At 45.1% G+C, this 22,119-nt stretch overlaps 4 protein-coding genes and 1 non-coding gene across 6 annotated transcripts in view; 3 read left to right on the top strand and 2 right to left on the bottom strand.

The window, feature by feature from the left end:
• LOC104830399 overlaps nucleotides 1-2,732 on the top strand; it is a 3,974-nt gene extending 1,242 nt beyond the window's left edge. The window contains exons 3-4 of the mRNA XM_010565254.1: nucleotides 133-713; nucleotides 1,641-2,732. Coding sequence (XP_010563556.1) covers nucleotides 133-713; nucleotides 1,641-1,769 — 710 coding nt within the window. The 3' untranslated portion in view covers nucleotides 1,770-2,732. The remainder of the gene's footprint in view (nucleotides 1-132; nucleotides 714-1,640) is intronic.
• A 366-nt stretch (nucleotides 2,733-3,098) lies between these two features.
• On the bottom strand, nucleotides 3,099-8,000 carry NDUFB6 (NADH dehydrogenase (ubiquinone) 1 beta subcomplex, 6, 17kDa). Of its 2 annotated transcripts, XR_774213.1 has the most exons (5): nucleotides 7,821-8,000; nucleotides 7,641-7,733; nucleotides 6,970-7,014; nucleotides 3,964-5,665; nucleotides 3,099-3,401 (listed from the first exon to the last, which is right to left on the bottom strand). XR_774213.1 is itself a non-coding variant. In XM_010565225.1 (4 exons), the coding sequence occupies exons 1-4, from the start codon at nucleotides 7,998-8,000 to the stop codon at nucleotides 5,597-5,599; spliced, it is 387 nt and encodes a 128-aa protein (XP_010563527.1). In that variant the 3' UTR covers nucleotides 3,798-5,596. The 2 variants fall into 2 exon arrangements, 1 of the variants encoding a protein (XP_010563527.1); XM_010565225.1 differs by lacking the exon at nucleotides 3,099-3,401 and having other exon boundaries at nucleotides 3,798-5,665.
• A 183-nt stretch (nucleotides 8,001-8,183) lies between these two features.
• On the top strand, nucleotides 8,184-8,256 carry TRNAK-UUU. Its single transcript has one exon. It is a non-coding gene; the product is annotated as a tRNA-Lys (tRNA).
• Nucleotides 8,257-8,342: 86 nt separating this feature from the next.
• On the top strand, nucleotides 8,343-13,454 carry EEF2KMT (eukaryotic elongation factor 2 lysine methyltransferase). Its single transcript, XM_010565224.1, has 8 exons — nucleotides 8,343-8,426; nucleotides 8,515-8,577; nucleotides 9,258-9,338; nucleotides 9,560-9,661; nucleotides 9,851-9,984; nucleotides 10,809-11,116; nucleotides 12,443-12,592; nucleotides 13,299-13,454. Exons 1-8 carry the CDS (start codon nucleotides 8,349-8,351, stop codon nucleotides 13,397-13,399), a joined length of 1,017 nt encoding a protein of 338 aa, XP_010563526.1. The 5' UTR covers nucleotides 8,343-8,348; the 3' UTR covers nucleotides 13,400-13,454.
• Nucleotides 13,455-15,629: 2,175 nt separating this feature from the next.
• ALG1 (ALG1, chitobiosyldiphosphodolichol beta-mannosyltransferase) overlaps nucleotides 15,630-22,119 on the bottom strand; it is a 19,800-nt gene continuing 13,310 nt past the window's right edge. Inside the window, exons 7-13 of the mRNA XM_010565253.1 lie at nucleotides 21,631-21,752; nucleotides 20,836-20,874; nucleotides 20,184-20,243; nucleotides 18,562-18,672; nucleotides 17,469-17,583; nucleotides 16,615-16,690; nucleotides 15,630-16,278 (exon numbers count right to left, since the gene is read on the bottom strand). Coding sequence (XP_010563555.1) covers nucleotides 16,144-16,278; nucleotides 16,615-16,690; nucleotides 17,469-17,583; nucleotides 18,562-18,672; nucleotides 20,184-20,243; nucleotides 20,836-20,874; nucleotides 21,631-21,752 — 658 coding nt within the window. The 3' untranslated portion in view covers nucleotides 15,630-16,143. The remainder of the gene's footprint in view (nucleotides 16,279-16,614; nucleotides 16,691-17,468; nucleotides 17,584-18,561; nucleotides 18,673-20,183; nucleotides 20,244-20,835; nucleotides 20,875-21,630; nucleotides 21,753-22,119) is intronic.

The raw sequence follows: 22,119 nt of genomic DNA, 5'->3' as shown, positions 1-22,119 counted from the left end.
GGCCCGGCCCGGCCCGGCGGGCCCCGGGTCTCCGGTCGCTCGGGGCCGTGGGTACGGACGGCGGGTTCTTGCGCGGTTCTGAGCTCTCAAGCGGAGGCGGCCTTTTCTTCCGAGGCTACGTGAGCCCCTGAGCGTGTCCCGACGCCGCGGGGCGAGCGGCCCTCATCCGCTTCCCCCCGGGGCGAGCAGCGGCAGCGTTAGGAGATGGAGGATCAGGGCTCGGGCGTTCCCGGGGCAGAGATCAGAAGCCCGGGGCTGAGCAAAACCGGGCTGCCCGGCCTTCCCGCTGCACGGCCAGCCCAGCCGCCTTGGAAGAAGCCGCTGAACCCTGGCTAATTACAGCTCTTAACGACCTGGCGGCACATGAAGCCAACCTGAAACTGGTAGGGAGTTGCCCGGGCCCTCCGGGCGATGCGCAGCCATGCTTCAGCTTCGGCTGGCAAGGAGCCGTACCGGCGGGGAGGTGGAGAGCGTGGGTGCACAGCGGCGGGAGCCTCCCGAAAGCTCTCGCCCGTGAACCGCAGCCTTTGGGTGCTGCGAAGCCAGCGCTTGAGGTGCTGCTGGGCTGCCAGGTAGGTACAGGTGGGGCCTGCTCTTCTATCCAGCTTCAAATCTACATCCCCTCACTTTTTGAGGTCACGGACGTCCCAACCCAGCCCCCTGACAGACTCACCTGTTCAAGAAGCAGCTTCAAACCCTCCCGCCCTGCTGAGGTGAGAAGCGGGAGCAGTTCGTGCAGCAGCACCTGCTGAGCTCGGGGTGCAGGGGTGCTCCCCTCCCAGAGTCGCAAGCGAAAATGGGAAGGGGGATCCCAGATGTGAATCGGCCAAGCTGGGCCAGCATGCACGGATGTGAAATAAATGGTCGTTGTTCCAGTAAAAGCGGCGTCGCTCATGCCACTGCACTTGAAGAGGGGATTCATGGTTGCTAAATGAAAAAGGATGGCTGCTTAATAGGGGAAATGTTATCTTTAGGCTGTTGGACCCTCTCCAAAGTGGACCTGAGGCTTTCTGTGCGGGCAGTTGAGGGGAGTTGTGATAGCAACACATTTGGGAGACCCATCAGTCTTCCATAAAGATGATGCAGGGACCAAAAGCCAAGTGGATAGCTTTTGCTTTTGTTCATAACTGCTCGTTGTATCTGTAGACAGATCTTTTCCAGAGGCTGCAGAAGCAGCTCTCCCTTTGTTCTTCAGGGGTGGAGCAGGGGAGAAACAGTCCCCTGCTGCCCTCACTCACAGGTGGGTTTCCTGGACTGGGGAAATCACAGGGCTCGGTGCTCCCCCAGTGCCCTGCCTGTGCCCAAGGAAAGCACAGGGCAGGTATCCCAGCACGTGGCCCTGCGTGGGCATGCGGGGCAGCACCCCAAAATGGCCAGTGGGGTTACTCTGCCCATTGTAGGGGAAAAACCTGTCAGAATCCCCTGGGGAAAGGGTGAAGTTGGGCTTAGAATGAAACCACTGGCTACACCACAGTGGCTATTTTGAGTAAGACCCATCACCATCTAAACTACTGAGTGTTACCTGTAACGGGAGCTTGGGCACTCAGCTCACAGTGACACATTTGGAGACCATTCAGTGCCTGCACATTGGCATCTGGTGACACGTGAGGTACTTTAGGGTGTCCGTGATGTCCACACAGGTCTGGCACATGTCACACGAGACCTATTGGATGTCCTCATCCTTGGTATCTTCAACCTTACCGAGTAGCAGTTGGAGACAAGGAAGGATCCTCAAAGCAGCTAAAGTGTCCCTGCATGCTTACGTGTGAGCAAGTGAATTAAGTCCCTTTTGTTATGCATATGATTATTAATTGAGACATGAGAAGTATGACTGCATAGTACTGAGTGAAGAAAGGAGTGGTGGTGATGCTGCATACTCAGTGTGGGTTTCAACATCGTATCTACATGTCACGAAAAAAACAACTGCTGACATCCAGCTCTTCTGGCGTGATGGGGGAGTTCCTGGCTGAAATAATGTTATCAGCTTGGTCCTCTGTATTTGGAGAAGAAACGTATAAGACTAACCTTGCCCAGTTACAAAGCGATTTCAAGTAGTGGATGAATGCTAGCGTGTTCTGTTAGGAAGTCACATGAACTGGGATTCACATTACCTAATTTTAGATGTATTATAAACTGAGGCATGTAAATTGTACTGGCCATCACATCTTCATCTACGACCAATGGAGAAAGACAGAGGGTGCCAGTTATTCCAGAAAAGTTTCTATTTCTGTCGTTAATTATAAAGAGAATCAAACATTTGGCCGATGCAGCAGAGGCATCAATATTTCAGTGAACTGCATTCCTGGAAACGAATGCTTTAGTAGCACTGAAAGCCTCGCTGAAGGCAAGGCAAATGTCATCCACTGCTCTGCCCTGATCAAACTTCATCATCTTATCACAGAAAGCAATCGCATTTTTCAGGCACTGTAACTCCACGCTGACTGTTCCCCATCTTTTCCTCCTCCACCTCCCATGCTTTCTGAAAGTCATTCCATCTTTTTACCTGGAGACTGAAGCGAAGCTGGCTGTCCTGTAGCTGCCCAGGTAATCCTGAGCCTTTTTTGACAATGGTGCAAAACTTGCTTTCCCCAAGTCATGAAGGGTCACCCCCCATCACCACAACTTTTCAAAGCTGATAGAGAGCAGCTCTGCAAGAGCATCAGCCAGTTCTCCCAGCTCCCCAGGCTGCAGCCTGTCTGGCCCCATGGACTCGCACAGTCAAGATCCAACAAGCAAACACCGTACGAATCCTCACAGGTCCCACTGTATGTCAGCCTAGACACAGGCATTGATGAGATGGCTCCATATCTTCAGTGTCTCCTCCTCCAGTAAATGAACTTGCCTAGCACTGTGTGTGAGCTAGTACACAAAGGGATACCCTGGGGGGTGGGAGAAACTGGGAGCTCACCCGGAGCAGACCAGGAGTTACAGAAATTTAATTCTTGGCTAAATATATATTTATTATATATATGTGTGTCTATCACTGATCAGAGTGATTTTCTTTTTAGCTAGTAGGGATCTCAAAAGAAATTTATGTAGAAGATGTACTCCTGTGTGTACATGTATGTGTATGGTGTATGCCTGTGTAATACAGAGGACATTTAAGGGAAAAATATTCTACAAACCCAGAAGAGTTTTGATTTCATTGTCAAGATAATGCATCACCCACATTTAGCGCAAGTCAGAAATAAGACTCAAAGAATTTGAGAGGTGTAACAGAGGCCCAGAGTCCCGAAGAGACTACTGTATTTGTAGAGAGACACATTCATTGCACAGGTCCAGTACGCTGTCAGCGTGTGGTGTCTTACAGCAGGTGGGTAGTGCTCCTGCTCAGCGAGTGCCACGTGCCGTCTTCGTCAGTGGGACAGGCGAGGCGGTGGTGATGAATGCTCCTGCTGTAACTGTGCCGGGACACGTTCCATGTCCTGCATTGTCTTTTTTGGTGGGGTTGTGACACTCAAACCCCTCCCTGTTTGAGGGAGAGGTATCCATTCCCTCTACTCAGGAAGGGTTATCTGTTCCAAAATGCCCAGGCGATCCTGGGGCTCTACAAGCTGACCCACACCGGTCCTTGAGACTTGGGACCGAGTCTGTGGCCTCGAACAACCAGCTGAGCCCCACATTGTAGGGATGTGGGGGATTGGGGGTGGCTCTAGGGGTGCTGGAGCTGTAGGGATGTCCATGTGCCTCTGGGAGTGCCATGAATTCCCTGTAGTCCTGGGGGGGAGGGGAGGCTCTCACTAGAGGAGGAGAGGTGTCAGGGATTCCTTGGGGGAATCTGGGAGCCATCCCCATGGGTGTGGGCTGTCCTCAGGAGATGTCAGAGTCCCCACTTCCTCACAAGCATTGCAGAAGCGTGCAGGGGGACCTTGGAGATGTGGGGCACCCCAACCAGTCTCTCGTTAGCGGGGTGGGAGTGTCAGGGGACCCTAGGGAGGTGCAGCATCCCCAGCAGTCACTCACCAGTGGGGCGGTGGACTCGGTGTTATCCCTGGGGCATGGCGTGTGTAGGTGGGGTCCAGGGGAAGCCTCCCCGTCTGCAGCGCCATCGGGGTCGGCCAGGCTGAGCAGCAGCAAGTTGGTGCAGGCAAAGGTTCGCTTCAGGGTGCAGCAGTTTGGGGGAGGACGGCTCCTGGGGAACTCCGCACTGGCGGGACTGACGCACCGTGGGGCAGAGGTAGTGACAGGGACCCCCATGGCCATGGGAAGGAAGCACAGGTCTCAGCCCCCCTGCGGCCCCCACAACTCCTCTATTAATCCCACTGCCCCCCTATTGCAACTGATAACTCTCAATAGCCCCCATCAACTCTCCAGTCTCTCCCCTCCCCAGTGCCCCCGAACAGCCCCCGGCTGACTCTCCAGCTCCCCCAGAGACCCTCGAGCTTCCCCAGTGCCCCCCTCCAGAGCCTCCCAGTGATGACCCGCAGGATCCTGCTGCCCCCTCACAGCCCACAACTGCCCCTCCACTTTATTCCCCACTTGCTGTCCCACCCTGAGCTGCCTATTACCCGAGGAAAGAGACGGCTGCAGGCTTGGTGAGGCCCTGGGGAGCACCCAGTTCCAGCAGGGGCCTGGGGGCTGCGGGCTGAGCAGGGGTGCCTGACTTGGGGTCCATGGCCTCCATGAGCTCTGTCGACTGCAGGAGAGTCTTCACCCCTGCATTGCCCATGGCTCTGTTGGTGCAAGTCCCTACCAGAGGGGCTACAAGGGGTCTGGCTGCCCCCGGGCACAGCAGGGGGGCTCCTGCCTGTCACCTTGACCTCACAAGCACTGGCTATACTGGTCACACATAGTTCCATGAGGTCATGAGGGGCTTCTGTCCCAGCCCCTCCCCTTACATTCCTCAGGTTACCCTTTGGATTGCTGGTTTAACCTTTTCTACACCCAAAGTAGCCACCAAGACACTTAGAATTGTAGAATATCTCAAGTTGGAAGGGATCCATAAGGATCATCAACTCTAACTCCCTGCTCATCAAGAGGCCAGTCTTCCCCAGCACAAAGCGCCTCAGGTACATGGGGCCTGTGAGGGGAGGAAGACTCCAACTCAGAAAGGGCTGAAGACAGAGAAGGAAGTGCTAAAGGGTAAAGAATAAAGAGGTTTTGGCAGCAGTGCCACTTGGGCTACCCTCTCTTGGCAGAGAAGTGGGATGACATAGGTGGAAGCTTAATTTTCACTGGAAGTCTCTGTCAGAACTGGTTGGTAGAAAAGGGCTTGCTAGACTGGAAGAGGACAGCCATTGCATGTGTGTGCAGGAGCTCACCGTGACACCTTTCCTCTGAGCAGACTACTCCACAATCCCCTGGGACCTACAGCATCTCTCCTGTTACTATAAGGCCCACGTTGTCCTGCTGCCAGATCTTGTCAGGTCAGACAAGGAAGTTGAGGAAGGGGGGGTCGGAGATCACCAGGGCTTAGCAATCAAGCTCACCAAAGGCAAAAGAAACTCCCATGTGAGGAGCAAGTGGAATAATGTGGACTAAGGAGAAAGTAAATGACAGAAAAGCTGAGGCGATGCAGGATAAACTCTTTTATAGAAGAGAGAAAGCAGCTGCTGTTCTCGCCTTGTTTGCTGAAGGACGAAATCAGCTTTAACCATCAGTGGTGCTCATGGGGTTCTTCTTTCAGGGGTGGCATAATTTCTCCCGTCTCTAAAATTCTGTCCCCCTGATGGAATGAGAGAGTACGGTGAGCATTTCCTCCTACACCCAGTCTCTCCCTTCACATAGCACAGTCCTTCATTTAAGCTGTAACTGTCCCCACTTCCAGACAAAAAAAAAATAATCTTACTACAACTTACTCAGAACACTCTCACTCACTCAACATTTCCCAGGACACTGAAATAACAGCCAAATTGTCTGAAATCTGTACTTGCTTTACCCCTCCTTTTCAGCTACAGAACAGCAGCCAAACATTTTGAGACTATCTTGTTTTAAAAATGTATATTGGACTTATAGCACAGCATAACCACCTTCAGCACAGCACAGCTCTAAGTGAGTCTCCAAACCCACGGCCTGTAGCCTGTGAAGAGCTACGTAATCCCCCCAAAATCAATCTGATGCCCAACTGCTGATTGTTACAGCTTCAGGCACTGTCTTGGCCTACTAAGCTGACCTAACTCAAGTGAGTAGTTAGGCTGAAGTCAGAGGCCCACAGCTTGACCTTCAGTACGTTGCTATGTGGTTGTTATGGATGGAAATTTTTATAATTTTATTTTAGATAAAGCACAATTAGGCAGATGTTACGCAAAAAATGTGCAACTGTCAGAAACAGCAGAGCTAAACTGCTATGAGAATACTTGCCCACCGACTCGCTACACCAATCAACGAGTAATGGCTCAGAGCAGCCTGAAAACAGTAAAGACAAAACAATCGGACACTCTCCACTTCATAAAACTCGTCCCAAGCTGAGGTGGCATGAGTCTATCTCTCTGGGGACACCTGAGCGTGGCGGACCTTCAGGGACCAAGCTTGTGCGGCCAGAACTGACGCACTTAGCGCCAAACTCCTCCCGACTCCTGCCAATCGCTGCTCCTGTCAGCAAGGAGAAGCAGAACCACTCCTCTCTGTCATTCCATGCATCGATAATTACGCTTTCAGAGAAGCTTTAAACACCCAAACCCCTTCACAAAGATTCTGTTACTGTGCTGTAACTAACGCTTGCACTCCCATAAGGGAATGTTTGTGTTTTCCGCCCAGGATGGGCAGTGCTGTCAGCCAGGTTCTCAAAAGTCTGCCGCTACAGAGGGAGGTACCACTGAAAGAGGGACTGTCTGCTCTGAGGACAAGATGAAAACTGCTCAAAAACACTGTAACTGTGCTGCTCCAGGGCAGCCTGCCCACAGTATCAAGTTCATCCTTCTAGAAATTCTCCTTGCACGGCTACTGCGCAAACCTGCACTTCTCTCCAAGTCACCCTTTTTCTGCCTGTTTTACAAAGCTGGAAGATAAAACAAGTATTAATAGACTTACTGGGAATATCCGTGGATTTGACATAACAACTCCATGTGGCGTTTTCTGAAAGTGGGGGGAAAAAGAGGCAGAAGGGGTAAAGAAAAAGGAGCGTTACCCAGAGGAAGTACACAGGATTTCCAAAATGGGGAAAACGACCCTTCTAAAACACAAGCTCTACTGAGTACAAGGCTCATTAGGCCGGGTTTGTTCCACTACTTAAAGACACCCGAGGCTAATAAAATTACACTTCCCAAGCAAGACAAGACTGTAGGAGTGGAAGGTCTGTCCCGTCGGCAGCGCGTTCGCCATTCCCTTTCCCCACACCAGCAGCTGCAGTCTGGTTATCCCCAGGGCCACTGTTCCTCCAGGAAACCAACAATTAAGACACAGCTTTCTGGCTTGCAGGAGGCAGCACGGTCAAAGCTGGTCACTACCATAAAAGATCACAAAAAAATACATATTTCTGCCACCCAAGCAAGGAAGAAGGGGTGAAGAGACCGTGGGAAGTCACCTGAGCCTGCAGCAGACGCTTAAGCCCTTCGTACAAGCCCTTACGTGACTGCTTGTTGCACCACCACCCCCCACCCCCGAGAGAGCTTCTCCCAGGGTTTAACCTAGACTTCCCTCCCTCTCCCTCAACTCCCTTCCTCACGTTCCCTTCAGAGGCCGCACAGAGGGGCGGCACGCACCATGACGTGGTACTTCAGGTAGTAAAGGATGATCCAGGCGGGGACCAGGACCCGCGTCAGGATGAAGCCGCTGGTCTGGTAGGCCTTGAACACCTGCGGGGGGGCACAGGGACTCGCGTCAGGCCCGGGGCCGCCCGGGCCGGGTCCGTGGGTCCGTCGCCCCCCCCCCCCCCCGCTCACCTGGTGCCTCCAGAACCCCCCGGGCTGCAGGAATCGCTCCCAGAAGGCGGCCACCGGCCCCAGCCGCCGCGGCGGCAGGACGGGCTCCCGCTCGCTCAGCTCCTGGTCCCGCAGCCAGCGGCGCCGCAGGGTGCGGAGCTGCTGCAGCCGCAGCTTCTCGTCCTCGCTGTAGCCGCTCATGGCGCCGCCGACGCCGACCCCGGTCGCGGTCCCGGTCGCGGTCCCGGTGTGTCCTTCGCCACGGCGCGCGGCGGTGACGTCCTCAGGGCGCGCCGCGCCGCGTCACCAGGGGGCGTGGCAGCGGGCACGGAGGGGCAGGCCGAGCCCGGTGGGTGAGGGGGCCCCGCCTAGCGCCCCCTGTGGGCCTGGATAGCTCAGCCGGGAGAGCATCAGACTTTTAATCTGAGGGTCCAGGGTTCGAGCCCCTGTTCAGGCGGGAGGGTTCCTCTTTCTTGGCGGCTCCTCCTCCGCGGCCCCGCCCCGGGGCGGCGATCAGGCGAGGCCGGGGATGCGCGGCCTCACCCGGCCATGGCCGAGAGGGAGCTGGGGACCCGCTTCCAGCGCCGCTTCCTGGCGGCCCGGCAGCTCCCTTCCTTCCCCTGGCCGGTACGGTGGGGAGCGGGCGGCCGCCCTCCCTCCCCTCGGGTGGCGGCGTCCGGGGAAGCCTCGGCTTCATTTATTTCCTCTGTTTTAGGAGCTTGAACAAAACCTGCGGGCCTCGCCGGATTCCTCCCTGCTCCTGGACATTCTGCACAAGGTGAGGCCCGGGCTGCCGTGAACGCGCGATGCCGCCTGGTGTGACCAAAGCCAAAGCAATCGCTGGGGTTTGCTCGTAATTACCAAGGCAAGTGACTTTGCGTCACCGGTTTCCTTTGGGCCCAGCAGAACAGATGTCTTTCTCTTCCTGTTACTCAGCTGTTCTGTATTAGCATCAAACTTAAGACCCGTGTCCCTGAGCAGAGGCGTCTCATGCCGTGAGCAGGTCATCCCGGCTGGTCCCCGGTCCCGGCGCGCCGAGGGTGACGGAGGAGAGGTGATCGGCCACCCTGAGAACGCGTCAGCCCGAACGGCGATTAAACTTTGCGTGTGGACGGGAAATGGCAAATAACATGGCAAACCAAAAAAGAGAGAAGAGAAAAGCAGCATGGAGCTAACCGGACTCTCTTTCCGCTTGGTTTTGCTGTTTATTTTCTGAAAAGCGAAAAACGCGTTTGCTGCCGCAGATCTGTAAATTAAGGAACTGATCAGAAATCACCAAATTTCATTTTGTGGCTCAGCATCGTCACTTCTTTTAGCTACAGACTTGAATCACAATGCATTTCATGACACAAAGAACCAATCAATGGCTCCCCTGTCTTTCTCTGGCCCCTTACTGCCTTTCATAAAATCTTCACTTGGTAACTGGTTTCAGTTGCTGTTCTTGTTTTGTTGTTTTAGACCATTCTCCACCCTCTGTCTGTAAAATATCCCCCCTCCACCAAGTACAGAAGATGCTTTCTAACTGAACTCATCAAAAAGGTAGTGCTTACTTTTCATGTTGGTTGCAAATTTTTTTTTCCTTGAAAATATGCCAGTTTTACACTATGGGCCAAGCTGAATTATTTGTATTAACAAAAAATAGCATTCAGTACAAAATATTGTGGCCAACTATGTATTAAAATGGGACTTGATGTGTGTACGCTTTCTGCTTCATGACAAACAATTCGATACCCGAAACTGCCCTGTTCTTTTTCACACAGCATGAATCCACAGCAGCTGAACCCCTGGATGAACTGTATGATACGCTGGCAGGTATTTTAAATGAAGAAGAATCTACTCGCTGTTACAAAAACTACTTACTGGTAAGAACTTATGCTGCGTTGTTATAAATCACTTTTAATCATCTGGTCTAACCAATAATTGGCTTTAAAAGTAACCCCTCAGAAACCCAAAGTGCTTCCTGCCTTTTTCCAGGCACTAATGTCGATTGTAAACTGTAAAACACATTGTCTGCGCTGATCCATCTCTCTCTTCTTGTGTGTGTCCTCCAGCCCACGGGAGAACCTGTTACCCTTTCCGAGAGCATGGCAATTATCTCTGGAGGAACCACGGGGCTCGTCACATGGGACGCTGCTCTTCATCTCGCTGAATGGGCAATAGAGAACTCCCCTGTTTTCAGTAACAGGTAACGAGAGCAGCACAGATGGGGAGATGGGGAAAGATGTAGCTCATTCATACGGCGAGCTACACAACTGTAATTTAGTAATATACAGCATTTACCCCCAAAATAACTGCAATGACTACACCCGTTTGCTACTGGCTAACTGTTGCTCTCATCTGTTCTGCAACAGTCAAACTTTAATCCAGGAGAGGACCTCGTAGTTCTTTTAAGACAGGTTTTACAATCAAAACCATTATACCATGCAGTCTGACCTGTTCTGTGAAGTAGGCTGTTAAATTTCAGCTACTGCACCGTCTAACCAGTAATTTTAACTAGTGCATTTCACTCCATGATGGGATTTGTCTCACCTAACTTTAGATGATCGATGTTCAGGTGTGCATATCCGATCTCATTATCTCGACTGGAAGCAGTCAAGAGGAACAAGCACTTTTGAGGAAAGATTCAGCTAAGTTAATTTTAAGTATCGACCTCACAAGGAAAGGGACTGCACTGCTGAAGTGCCTGTTTCTCTCCTCTATGAGAAGAATTGGACAACCAGTTTAGATGGAGACAACCATGCTGCAGAAGTCTAAAACCAGGTGGAAATGCTTTGTACCATGCACAAAAGCAGTATTTCAAGTAATTAATTCTTATGCTTACGATTGCATCTTCAGCATTTACCAACTCTCCCAGTTATTTGAGACAAAGATTAGACTGTAGGTGGTTTACTCAAAAATTATTGAAATAATCTGTAATTGATTTTATCTTTAGATATACTTAGAATGTTTTGATTTCCTAACTCAGTTTAGAGTCCTAACAAGTACTTCTTTTACTCCATTACCCTTCAGGACAGTCTTGGAGTTAGGAAGTGGGATCGGCTTCACTGGAATTGCAATCTGTAAAACCTGCAAACCCAAGACATATATATTTAGTGACTACCACCATTGTGTTCTCAAACAGCTGACAGAAAACATCCGTTTGAATGGCTTTATCTTGGAGCCTGGAACTACCCAGCACATCCAAACAGAGTCCCAAGGCCAGGAGGCAGAAGCAATGAATTACCAAAACCCAAAACTAATTGTTGCAGAACTTGACTGGGGCTCAGTTACAGAAAAACAACTGTTGGATCTTCAACCTGATGTCATCATTGCAGCAGGTACTTTACACTCCTGATTATCCCTCGCTGTGTGCTATCATGCAGGAAGCAGCAGGTTAGAGAGATAAATGCAAAGGTATTTGTGTGCAGGACTCACTCAACCCTGCTCCAGTTACCGTATCTGCAAGTGTATGACAGATCCTCTCCCAGTTCATTTCACCATTCTGTCTTTTTCAGATACTCAGCAGTTTATGTTCAGACTGAAAAGTAAATTTTATTTTTTTTTTAAATACAGAAAAGAAATTCCAGAAACAGAAGATGATGAATCTGCCACTTTTAAGAGCCTCATAACTCACAGTCTTGGTGTTCTCTTGAGGGATAACACATACTTTAAAAGAAAGTAACTTTTTTGGGACTTGCCTATGTATAAATCTGGAGGGAGTTTATAAAAATCTAGTAATGGAAAATCTAGCAATAGTAGAATTTCTTAGCTGTAGCTACAGGATCTTACTCCCTGATTTGGGGCTTTGCAAAGCAAAAATTACCTAAGAATTCAGGTGAAAAAAATGACAAAATATACTGCCTTTGTCATCAGAATATCACATGATGCATTAAATACGTGAATTCTGTAAAATGAAGTCACTGTATGTATGTTACCTAATGCCAACCATACTGTTCAGAGAATGCACAAACCAGCCCAAGCTGAACTCGGGAAGACAAGGCAACTCAAAACTGAAGGCGATTTATATGTATCTACTATTTGCTTATAAGGGGACAATCCCTTATTTACATTGCATCAAGAGTAACTGCTATGTCTGTCACTGGTATGCATACATCCTTTGACATTTCTGTGTAATAAACAACCACCTCTTGAATATCAGCCCTGAACACAAGACTGACATTTCAGAATTACAGTGCTAATTAGTAAGGCTGACAATTTGTACCCCTTAGTGATCAGTTTTACCTTTCATTGCTGTTTCTGCTCTCAAGAAAATTATTCAAGATGAAAACTTTTGCAATCAGCCTCTAAAATAGAGATTTTTAACAACGCAGTTTCATTCTGCTAAGGACAGTCATAACAGAGAGTACCAATGCTCAACATTTTTGCTGTCTCCCTTAAGATGGGCTTAAATACAATATCGAACAATCCATTTACAAAAAGCAGCATTGATTTTTAGTGATTTTGGACTGATACTAGAGATGAGGGCAACCTGACATAGCATGTAAAATAGAGGCATTTTCTAAGATCTCTTCTTGGGAATTTTTAACCCCTGAATACAATAACATTCTCCTGCAAGATGAATATTTTGTGGTTTTGGTTTGTAATTTTCATTCTGCTTTTTGCTCAATTCTCAATAAATATTGAATGTTTTCCTTTTTGTGCAGATGTGGTATATGATCCAGAGATCATTTCAGTCCTTATTGGTATGCTACAAAAACTCTCCACTTCCAGAGCAGACAGAAAACCTCCCGAGGTCTACATTGCTTTCACCATTCGTAATCCAGACACGTATCGCCTGTTCCAGGCTGAACTTGGTAGGTGCCTTTTTTGTGAAGTGTATCAATAGCTTTGGCCTCTTTCCCCATTACTTAATCTGCAGTAGAGATGAACAGGAGCATTTTTTGGTGATGGGTATTGTCCAATAGTGAGATTCTTATCCTAGAGCTGGATTTAAGAGCAGTTTGCCTAAAAGCAGTAACTTTTCCACAGGGATTTGATCAGGAGATTGGAACTTAAGCTTTTTGCTACATCCTGTCTATCACAACTTACATCTGTTAGCGCCAACTTGAGACGAATTGCAACTGTGGTGGCAATAGGAAACTAAAAAAGGGTTAAGCTTAAAGAATGAAAACCATCTGTGCTGTGCTGTCACAGCAATAACCTTCAAGATGCAGCCTAAACCCTTTATCTTAACTGTTCTTTGAGATTTAAAAAAGAACAACTAAAGATTAAATAAAATATGGAGGGATTTTTGATTTTTCTTCATATACTCTTCAAAAGCCTGTCTTTTGCAGGCTACTAGCTGTACAGCTGGTCTACAGCAATTGGTTAATTCACAAAATTATGCTGAGTGCACAGCAGAAGTGTTACTGTTAATTTTTAAAAGTACATACTCATAAGCACTTGCCTGTAGTTTGCTTTAACAGCATGCTAACGATTTCTTCTTACAGAACGTGATGTGCAACTTTTGCTCTTCATTTTATTAAGCAGAAAAATGATTCCCAATGTTTCTCTTTACAGAAAAAGCTGGAATCAGATGGCAGATTACTCCAGCCCACAGGAACACTGGTTTTCTCTGTGACGTGCAGCCAAACGTAACTATTCTACAGCTATTTATATAGACTTGGCAAATATGACAGAATTTTCAGACCAATGGGAGCTATCTTGTCCTTGCAACAAGATTATCTTGAATTCTAGAAATGTACATGAGAGGCACTGAGGATACAACTATATGCACGGACTGTTGTCAAAGAGTTACGCTTGTTCCTGTAATTGTCAGCATGTACGCAAGCAAGCTGCTGCCCCTGAAAAGTATCTGTGAACCTCAAGCAACAGAAAAGAAAGGCCCCCCTCATACTGTGCTTTGATTCTGTAGAAGACAACAGAATTGAACTGTATTTTTTTTTCAGCTGTGTTTTGATTTGTAAACAATGGAGGCGTATCTGCAGGATCACAGAATGACAAGGGAGCTCACACTGACAAGGGAGCAAAACAGTGTTTCATAGTAATAAATATTTTTTTAATATTAAAACCAGCTGTAATTGTCTACTCTTTTTTTATACTTGTCTGTATATACTTGCATATTTGCAGTATGGGTCATCTTAAAAATGAATTATGAACAATACCTACAGTGAACATAGTAGATAGATAGTGTCACAAGTTTACATGATGCTGTAAGAGGAAGTAATAGACCCTGCTGTAAATCAGGTCCATCTTTATTCTGCAGTGATGACAAAAATCAGAACTTGATTTACATGTCTCTCATATAAGGACTATCACTTTCATAACTAACTATTGGAAAGCCATTCTCTCAGATGGCCAGAAAATAAAGAATCGCACTCTGCAGCAATACTCTATGTATACTGCAAGGAGGAAGAACTGAGCTCACCTTCTTTGAAACTTTCCATAATCCATTAATCATTTTCCTGTTGGACAGTGCTAACCCTGAAGCAGAAAATAAAATATGCTGCTTTCTCCTGACTTCCTTTTCTGTACCTTGTTTTAAAAGCTACTTAAAAGAAAATGAACAAATACTTTAGCCTTCTGCCTCTGTAGTAGAGAAAAGGGATGACAGGTAACTTGAAACATGAAGAATCATCTTATTCTTCAAGCTGAAGGAGGCCATGACTGCTAGTATTAAGTTGGATATACAGAAGTAACCCCACCCCAGGTTTTAGCTACCTCTCCTCAAGAAGGAAGAATTCAAAGGCAGTATTTACAGAGTAAATGCACGCTAGCAGCCCAAACAGGAGGTTCTTTATCTCCCCTTACAGAAAATTCTTCAAGTCACTCAAAAGATCTGTACAGATGGCTTGTTTTGGATCCAAAAAAATTTATTGTAGGAAGCTGAAATCTCTCTAAAGCTTTCAGCATTACTGTTTAATTAGAGAAGTGCCTAATTTACCCCCATGTGCACACCAGTGGCTAAAGGGGAATAGCCAAACTATCAGACAGGATTTGCTTGAAAACAGTAGGGAAAAAAAAATAATTCAAAATAAAATCGGCAAATAAATCTTTATGGATCATTCTTCGGTCAATAAACTAGTGAAATTGCCAAACTCCTGCAGTAAGCAACCTGGACTCTTATTTTCACCTTCCCACCAGAGGAATCAAATCACTGCCAACAATCTTTTTTGATGAGAGAGTGTCTACTGTAACCACAGCACAGAAGGGGAAAGGCAAGATTAGCAAATGCCCGTCTAGCTTGACAAAAGCAGATATTAAATGATTACACAGTAAGCGGGTTTAAAAATGCTGGTGCAGGTTATAACCATCTACCACCACTGAACTAGGCATTCTGAAGAGCAGTAACCACATGATAAAACCAAGTACATTCATTCTTTAAATGGCTAACTTCTATTTTATAATTAAAAAGGTAATGAAAAAAGCATCTTGTAAGCACAAGGTCTGCCTATGAATACTGATATTAACAATAAAAAGATGAAGGGTATACCTGAGTGAGCAGTCAGAAAATGAAGTGCCCTTTTATTAAGTTATACATAATTTAATAATAGGTTTTGGTTTTATTTTTTCCTTTTCTATTCATCTGTTCAAAAAGGGACACATTTTACTTTCTTTCTCAAGGTAAATGGGCACATTCACTTCAGTATATAAGGACAACACTCACTGAAAGGTCTGTTTTCCTCTAAGTGTTCAACAAAGCCGTCACATACCAGTGGCTGTGCTTTCACATTCTTGCACACTCTGTACAAAGGAAAACAACTTTGAAACAAAATGATCGTCTCCAAATCATAAAAGAGGATATTCAGCGCTTGTCTAGGGAAGACTAGCCAAGAATATTAACTGGTTGAAAAAATAAGACCCCCACTGTATCCTCAGTTTAATTCAAGTAAGAGGCATCTTCCATTTGCAAGAGAACATATCCAAATCACCTACTAAAGTGCTTACTGTACAACAGGTATAACTGGTAATAGTTTATCTATGTATTCAAGTATCTTCACCAAAAAGTGACCTTTAAGCAGCACAGGTAACAGATTTTGCACATATGAGTTCCTAGAGTAACTAAACTTCCCTCCCACTTTCTCAGGATCCATCCCAAGTGGTAAGGAAAGAAAGGCAGTCCAGATAGCAAGGCTCAAGCTCTTCAGCACAGGAACCATGTCTCCCCTCCAGACTTACACTGTTAGCAGACAACAAATAGCCTCAGCTGCACCTTCAGCACTACTCTTACTCACATGAGAAGCTCAAATTGTAAAGGAAGAGGTGTGTCCAAACACTCGTTCCAAGATGAAGTAGTTAAAAACTGCAACTATAGACAATACAAACTGTTTATTCACTATTTATCAAATCTGTGCAGCTTCAGGAATGCATTAGCTTTTGTGACACCCTCCTCTCCCACAAAAAGTCATTCGTTCTGCCCAAGCAAAGGAAGAACAGTCTGGTCCCAACTCTCATCCCAGCGCAGCTGCTTGGACGCACGAAGGTTTTTTCTGAAGTTGTGAAGTTTGCCTTCCAGTGTAGGAAATCCCAAGAAAAGCATCTGTAAGTTAAAAAGGAAAAACAGAAAAATACCATCATACTACATTTTAGGCTCATTCTAGCCTCCCCAATGTTAATCCTCAACTACAATGCTGCAGTAAGAGAGTGCTCTTTGGTCTGGCCCTATAAATAGTGAACAATGACAATATTTTAAATGTTCTTGCCAGCTTCAGATTCATATTCAAATAGAAGTGAGGCCAGTAACATTGACCAGGCAAAGCAGTATCTTCTGAGAATGCAAAATGCACAGATGATAGTCAGATATGGAAAGGTGGCTTACATGGGAGCACCTTTGCAGTTACAGCTAGTGGGAAAGAAAAATCAGTCAAGCCATTACCTTTAGTTGTTCTGCAAGTTCATTTGAGTCCCTAAATATCAGACCATTTTCATCGTGTTTCACAAGTTCATGTAAACTGTGAACAAAAGGCACAGAAAAAAACATGAGACAAAAAGCAGCAAGAGGGACATATACATTTTAAAAGTTGCATAGTGACATCCAAAAAGATTGTACTAGGCTATCTGTAACATAATGATCCTGGATGTCTAGATATGAGCTTCATACCTGACAAAATGGAACAAAGGCGGCAGTTTTAAACATTTCAGTTTAAAGATTGTTTCTCCCTTCTACGTCAGACTATTTAAATGTACCATTACAGTACAAAAGGGCCCTCACTCTGTCTTTCTGCCACTCAGGTATCTAGACATACATTAAAAATCAAAGCTATAATCTACTTCAGAATTAACCCACAAGGAAAATCTGTCCATGATGCAGTTCATGAGATCTTCACAGAGAATTTATGTTTCTTTATAAAAGCTACTGTTTCCCCAGAGGACCATAAATTCTAAGACTGACTATGCATACACTCACCCCTTCACAGAACAGAGACACGTCTATGCAGAAGGAAGCTTTTTTTTAATGAAGTATTTGGAAACAAAGGATTACAGGGTAGTTATTTTTTTAAGGCAAGTGGTTGCATTAAATGCTCCCAACTTTGTAGAGACTCGTCTTAATTTTTTAACTTAAAATAAAACAACCTTGATTTCTAACTTATCTTACTGAATAAAAGAAAGTTATTATGGCATAATGCTGGAATCTCATTTGATATATAGAGTAGTTCCTGAACTCTTGCTTTGTAAGAATACTCTTTTATATGATCCACTTAAACTGTATCAGAATAAGCAAGCTCTTACCATTCAAAATATATTGCACACACAGGTAAACAACAGCCAAACATATCTACCACCTTCATGGGTAAATCCAAACCGCTAGATGATTTATGGAGACATACCCCCAGGTCTGCTGAGCCTGAAAAGCAAGCCAAACAGACAAGAGGCTGAATTCTCTGAAAGCAGCTCTTCTAGCCTTACTGTAAACCTTTCTAGCTATGTATTACTTTGGGCAATGCAAACTAAACATGAGCTACCTTCAACACCATCCAGACTGGCTCAATTTCAAGCACTCAGGGGCAAAAAAAACCAAGCGCAATATATTTTGTGACTAAAATTAGTGAGGCTTTAGAAACATATCAGGTGAGTGCATATTAAATTAAAGGGAATTTTAAAATTCACATATCTTAAAACAGCCTTTCTGCCTCTTAATCTGCTAAAAACAGGTAACTGCACAGAACTCCACCACAATCCAGACAGGATACACTGCATGGCTCACTAGCAACCTCTTCCAGTTCAAGTGATTTCGAAATACAGAAATTACAGCGTTGACTTTATAGACTTTATAGTCATTAGTTAAAAAGTACCAAATAAACACAGTGTTTTACAGCCATATAAATTGGCAGGCTCTAACCCTGCAGAATGCAGATCAATTTGAATATGTATTTTACCACTTTTAAGCTTACTCACACTTTATCCTAATACAGTAAACATGCTAAGGGAATACTATTCCAAGGACTTGTTAATTTAGAATTTCAGCTACTTTTGGTTGCTCAGCCAAAGACTTTATGATTTCATTTACTGAAGTGACCCTGAAAGTAAACTGGAACATGCACAGGCACACTGTATTTCAGCGTAGTTAGAAGAAACAAAGAGGCGAAAATAGCAATACAGGTACTATGCCTACTTCTTGGGACAACAGTGAAAAACTGTAGTTAGAGAAATTTAGCAATTTTGTTAGCATGCGTCAAAACCACAAATATACTGTCACTAACCAGCAACTTCAGTCACTTACTATATTCTACCACCTTCTGTGCAAAATCTGTATCAGCTCTCCGCAACTGTGCTAAGTTGTTTTTCACACATTCTCAAGCCTGTTTCATAATCCACTATTTACCAAGCAAAAGAGGGTAATCCTCAGCTTCAAGCCACGGTGTACAGATCTGGATATGTTTAAAGTGCAGTTTATTTATCAGTCCATTGTAGTAGTCTTTTAGAGGTCCTTTACCTGTTTAAAGCAGAAAAGAAATACATGTAATAGTTCTTTTATTAAGATGACTGAAAATAGTGTGGTCTGTGCGTCTTGCTGTACAGCTGACAAACTCCTGTTGTATCAGGTACATCGAAAAGGATACCACACACAATCCCCCAAAAGACACATAAAAGACTAAGTACTGTAGAAAGAAATGCGAACCTAGACTTCTCTCACTCAGTATTTAGAAGAGCCTGCCATCAATATAGAATCATAGAATCATTTAGGTTGGAAAAGACCTTTAAGACCATCAAGTCCAACCGTTAACCTAGCACTGCCAACCACCACTAAAGCACGTCCCTAAGCACCACACCTACACGTCTTTTAAATCCCTCCAGGGATGGTGACTCAACTATTTCCCTGGGCAGCCTGTTCCAATGCTTGACAACCCTTTCGGTGAAGAAATTTTTCCGAATATCCAATCTAAACCTCCCCTGGCACAACTTGAGGCCATTTCCTCTTGTCCTATCGCTTGTTACCTGGGAAAAGAGACTGACCACCACCTCGCTACAACCTCCTTTCAGGTAGTTGTAGAGAGTGATAAGGTCTCCCCTCAGCCTCCTTTTCTCCAGACTAAACAACCCCAGTTCCCTCAGCCGCTCCTCGTAAGACTTGTGCTCTGGACCCTCCACCAGCTTCGTTGCCCTCCTTTGGACACACTCCAGCACCTCAGTGTCTTTCCTGTAGTGAGGGGCCCAACACTGAACATGGTATTCGAAATGCGGCCTCAGCAGTGCCAAGCACAGGGGAACAATCACCTCCCTGCTCCTGCTGGCCACACTATTTCTGATACAAGCCAGGATGCTGTTGGCCTTCTTGGCCACCTGGACACACTGCTGGCTCATATTCAGCCGGCTGTCACCAACACCCCCAGGTCCTTTTCCACCAGGCAGCTTTCCAGCCACTCCTCCCCAAGCCTGTAGCATTGCATGGGGTTGTTGTGACCAAAGTGCAGGACGCAGCACTGATCCTTGTTGAATCTCATACAAATAGCCTTGGCCCATCGATATCGCCCAGTCTTGACCTGCATTTTGCCTACAGCCCTAAGATAACCAAATAACTAATGACAAATTTCTTCAGCACAACTGGCCCTTCAAAGTCACACTAAGTTTTAGTTAACGAAACAGCATTCGTTCTGCCTACACAACTTTTTGGCAAAACCTCATTTGATGGTCCTTTTTTCCAGCACTAAATAAAAATCTTTCTGCTTAACACTCCAAACATCAGATTTTACGTTTCTTTTGCAGCATCATCTCAATGTTCAGCTTAAATTCTTTTGAACGTGGACTAATGTACAGCTGTACTAGATAGGGAGGCCTATATGGCTGTAACAGACCAACTATAAATCACTACTCTTATAACCAGACATAAAGGCAACCATTCCTCCTCTCTCTTCACCATCAACAGAAAAGTCAGCATAGAACAAAAGTGAAAATGAAGTTTTCTGTATTTGCACTGAGGGAATTGTAACGCACGTAAACTACTACCTGTTATCACACATACTAAAGATGGAAGCTCGATTCCCTCATCGATATACCGCTCATAATCTGGAGAAGATAAAAAACTGTTTTAGAGTCGACAAATATATGGATGCTTGGTTTAAGAATGGTCACAGTGTGTTAATTGTTTAGCTTCCTACTTCAAGTAGTTTATTTACTAGCATATACCTAGTAAAATTGTAGTAAGTTTAGAAATGTTAAAATTGACAAACTTCTATAGAAATAAATTATGGTCTGTTTAAAATGCACTACTCATAAAGCATTTGTTCGACTACACCATATCAGCTGTTTCAATGTATCAATTTAGAAACTGCAGCTACAAAGTCTACAAAATAAGACAATGAGTATTCCCTTCTTTCCTATTAGCAGATGCCTATGGACAGTATATGTAACAGCTTAGAAAATAAAATCACAATTTACAAGCTAGTTAGATACAATTCTCCCCGACAACTACTCTAATTGAATCCAGATGTTCCACTTCTCTATTTCAACTACTACTCTTAAACCACTGCTAATTAATCAAATACACCTGCATTTTCACTTGAACATGGAAGCACTGGTGTTTAGTGAAACCCTTCATAACTGTCCAGAATACAACCATTCCCCTTTGAACAGGTAAGGTTAATTCCTTCATACCTACCTTCTAAAGCTTTTAAAAGGACTGAAAAGTCTTCATCCTCTGAAAGAGAAGGCTTTATTAGTGCCATTCATATTTCTATCACTTATAATGAATTACTGTCTTTAAGTAACAACAATCAAGATTTTCCTCACCTTCACCTACATGATTGAAGTATGGACCATGCTCTTCCTATTAAAAATCTGCTGTAACTATTTTCATAAATAGAAGTCTATAACCATATACAGTGCTTATTTGATCCCCTTAATGGCAACACAGCAGACAAACAAGCCACAAATACTGCACATGCTCAAAGCTATCAAGCTAAAATTTTCTCATTTCTAAAGCTAGAGAATTAAGTGTAGAAATTGCCCTGTTAATTCAAAGGTATAGACAGTTCTGCCCACAGAGAACAAGAAAGTGAGAAAATTATGTAATATACATTATCAGAAATAAAGGAGTAAATATTTTAGCTTCTTCATCTATTTTACACCACCGTGCAAGACCGTATGCCTAGAATAAAAGTTAAAAAAAGAAGTAAGAAATCTCTTTTAATAACTCTTGAAGCTGAGCCTCTAGACTGTAGCTCTATAATTAAAATGCAACTTAAGAAATAATTCATTTTTAGCCACAGAGGTATATCATATATAACTTGTCTTCATATTCTTCCAGCCAAATGAAGGAAAAATGTAACTTCACCACTGATGATGTAAACATGCCTCTGTAGTGCGTCAAGTGCGAGGAAGTATAAACAGCTCTAGTTTTATCTTTTGTTAAACAGTGGTTAAATATTAACAATAAAACTATTTGTTTCCAAACCTGTCCAGCTTGTGCTGCTGATTAGAAGAGCTGGCCGTCCTCTGGCTTTTATCACATGTCCATTTTTTTCATCCATTTCTGTAAAAGCAGTCCACTCAGCATTCAAACTGCTGGACTCTGTACTATGGAAACAGAATTTTCTGAGTATGGACTACACAAACAAGCAGGAAATACTATGCTTAACTGGCATCAATTTCCAAACACTTTGTTTCAGATTTGCTGCTCAACTTCTTTAGAAACACAGTCATTACAGTACTGAGCTGCAGAGAGATACCTGATCACCTTTCCTATTGCTACCAAGAGCCTAGTGACACTACTGCTATAGGCACGATTCCATCTTCTAACAAAGTGTTTTCCCTAACAAGTTGAGAGAATAGTCTCTCTTTCCAGCTCCGTCTCAAACATATAGCAGAGCATGGAGGCCAACAGTACATTTATTCACTTAAACTCAGAACCTCTACATTCTGTGGTGGGCATTTCCCCCCCCCA

This window comes from Haliaeetus leucocephalus, unplaced genomic scaffold (genome assembly GCF_000737465.1).
Source record: "Haliaeetus leucocephalus isolate CR32 unplaced genomic scaffold, Haliaeetus_leucocephalus-4.0 Scaffold188, whole genome shotgun sequence".
Classification (NCBI taxonomy): Eukaryota; Metazoa; Chordata; class Aves; order Accipitriformes; family Accipitridae; genus Haliaeetus; species Haliaeetus leucocephalus.
The sequence above is the reverse complement of the archived record's forward strand: the minus strand, read 5'-3'. Positions and strand labels throughout refer to the sequence as shown.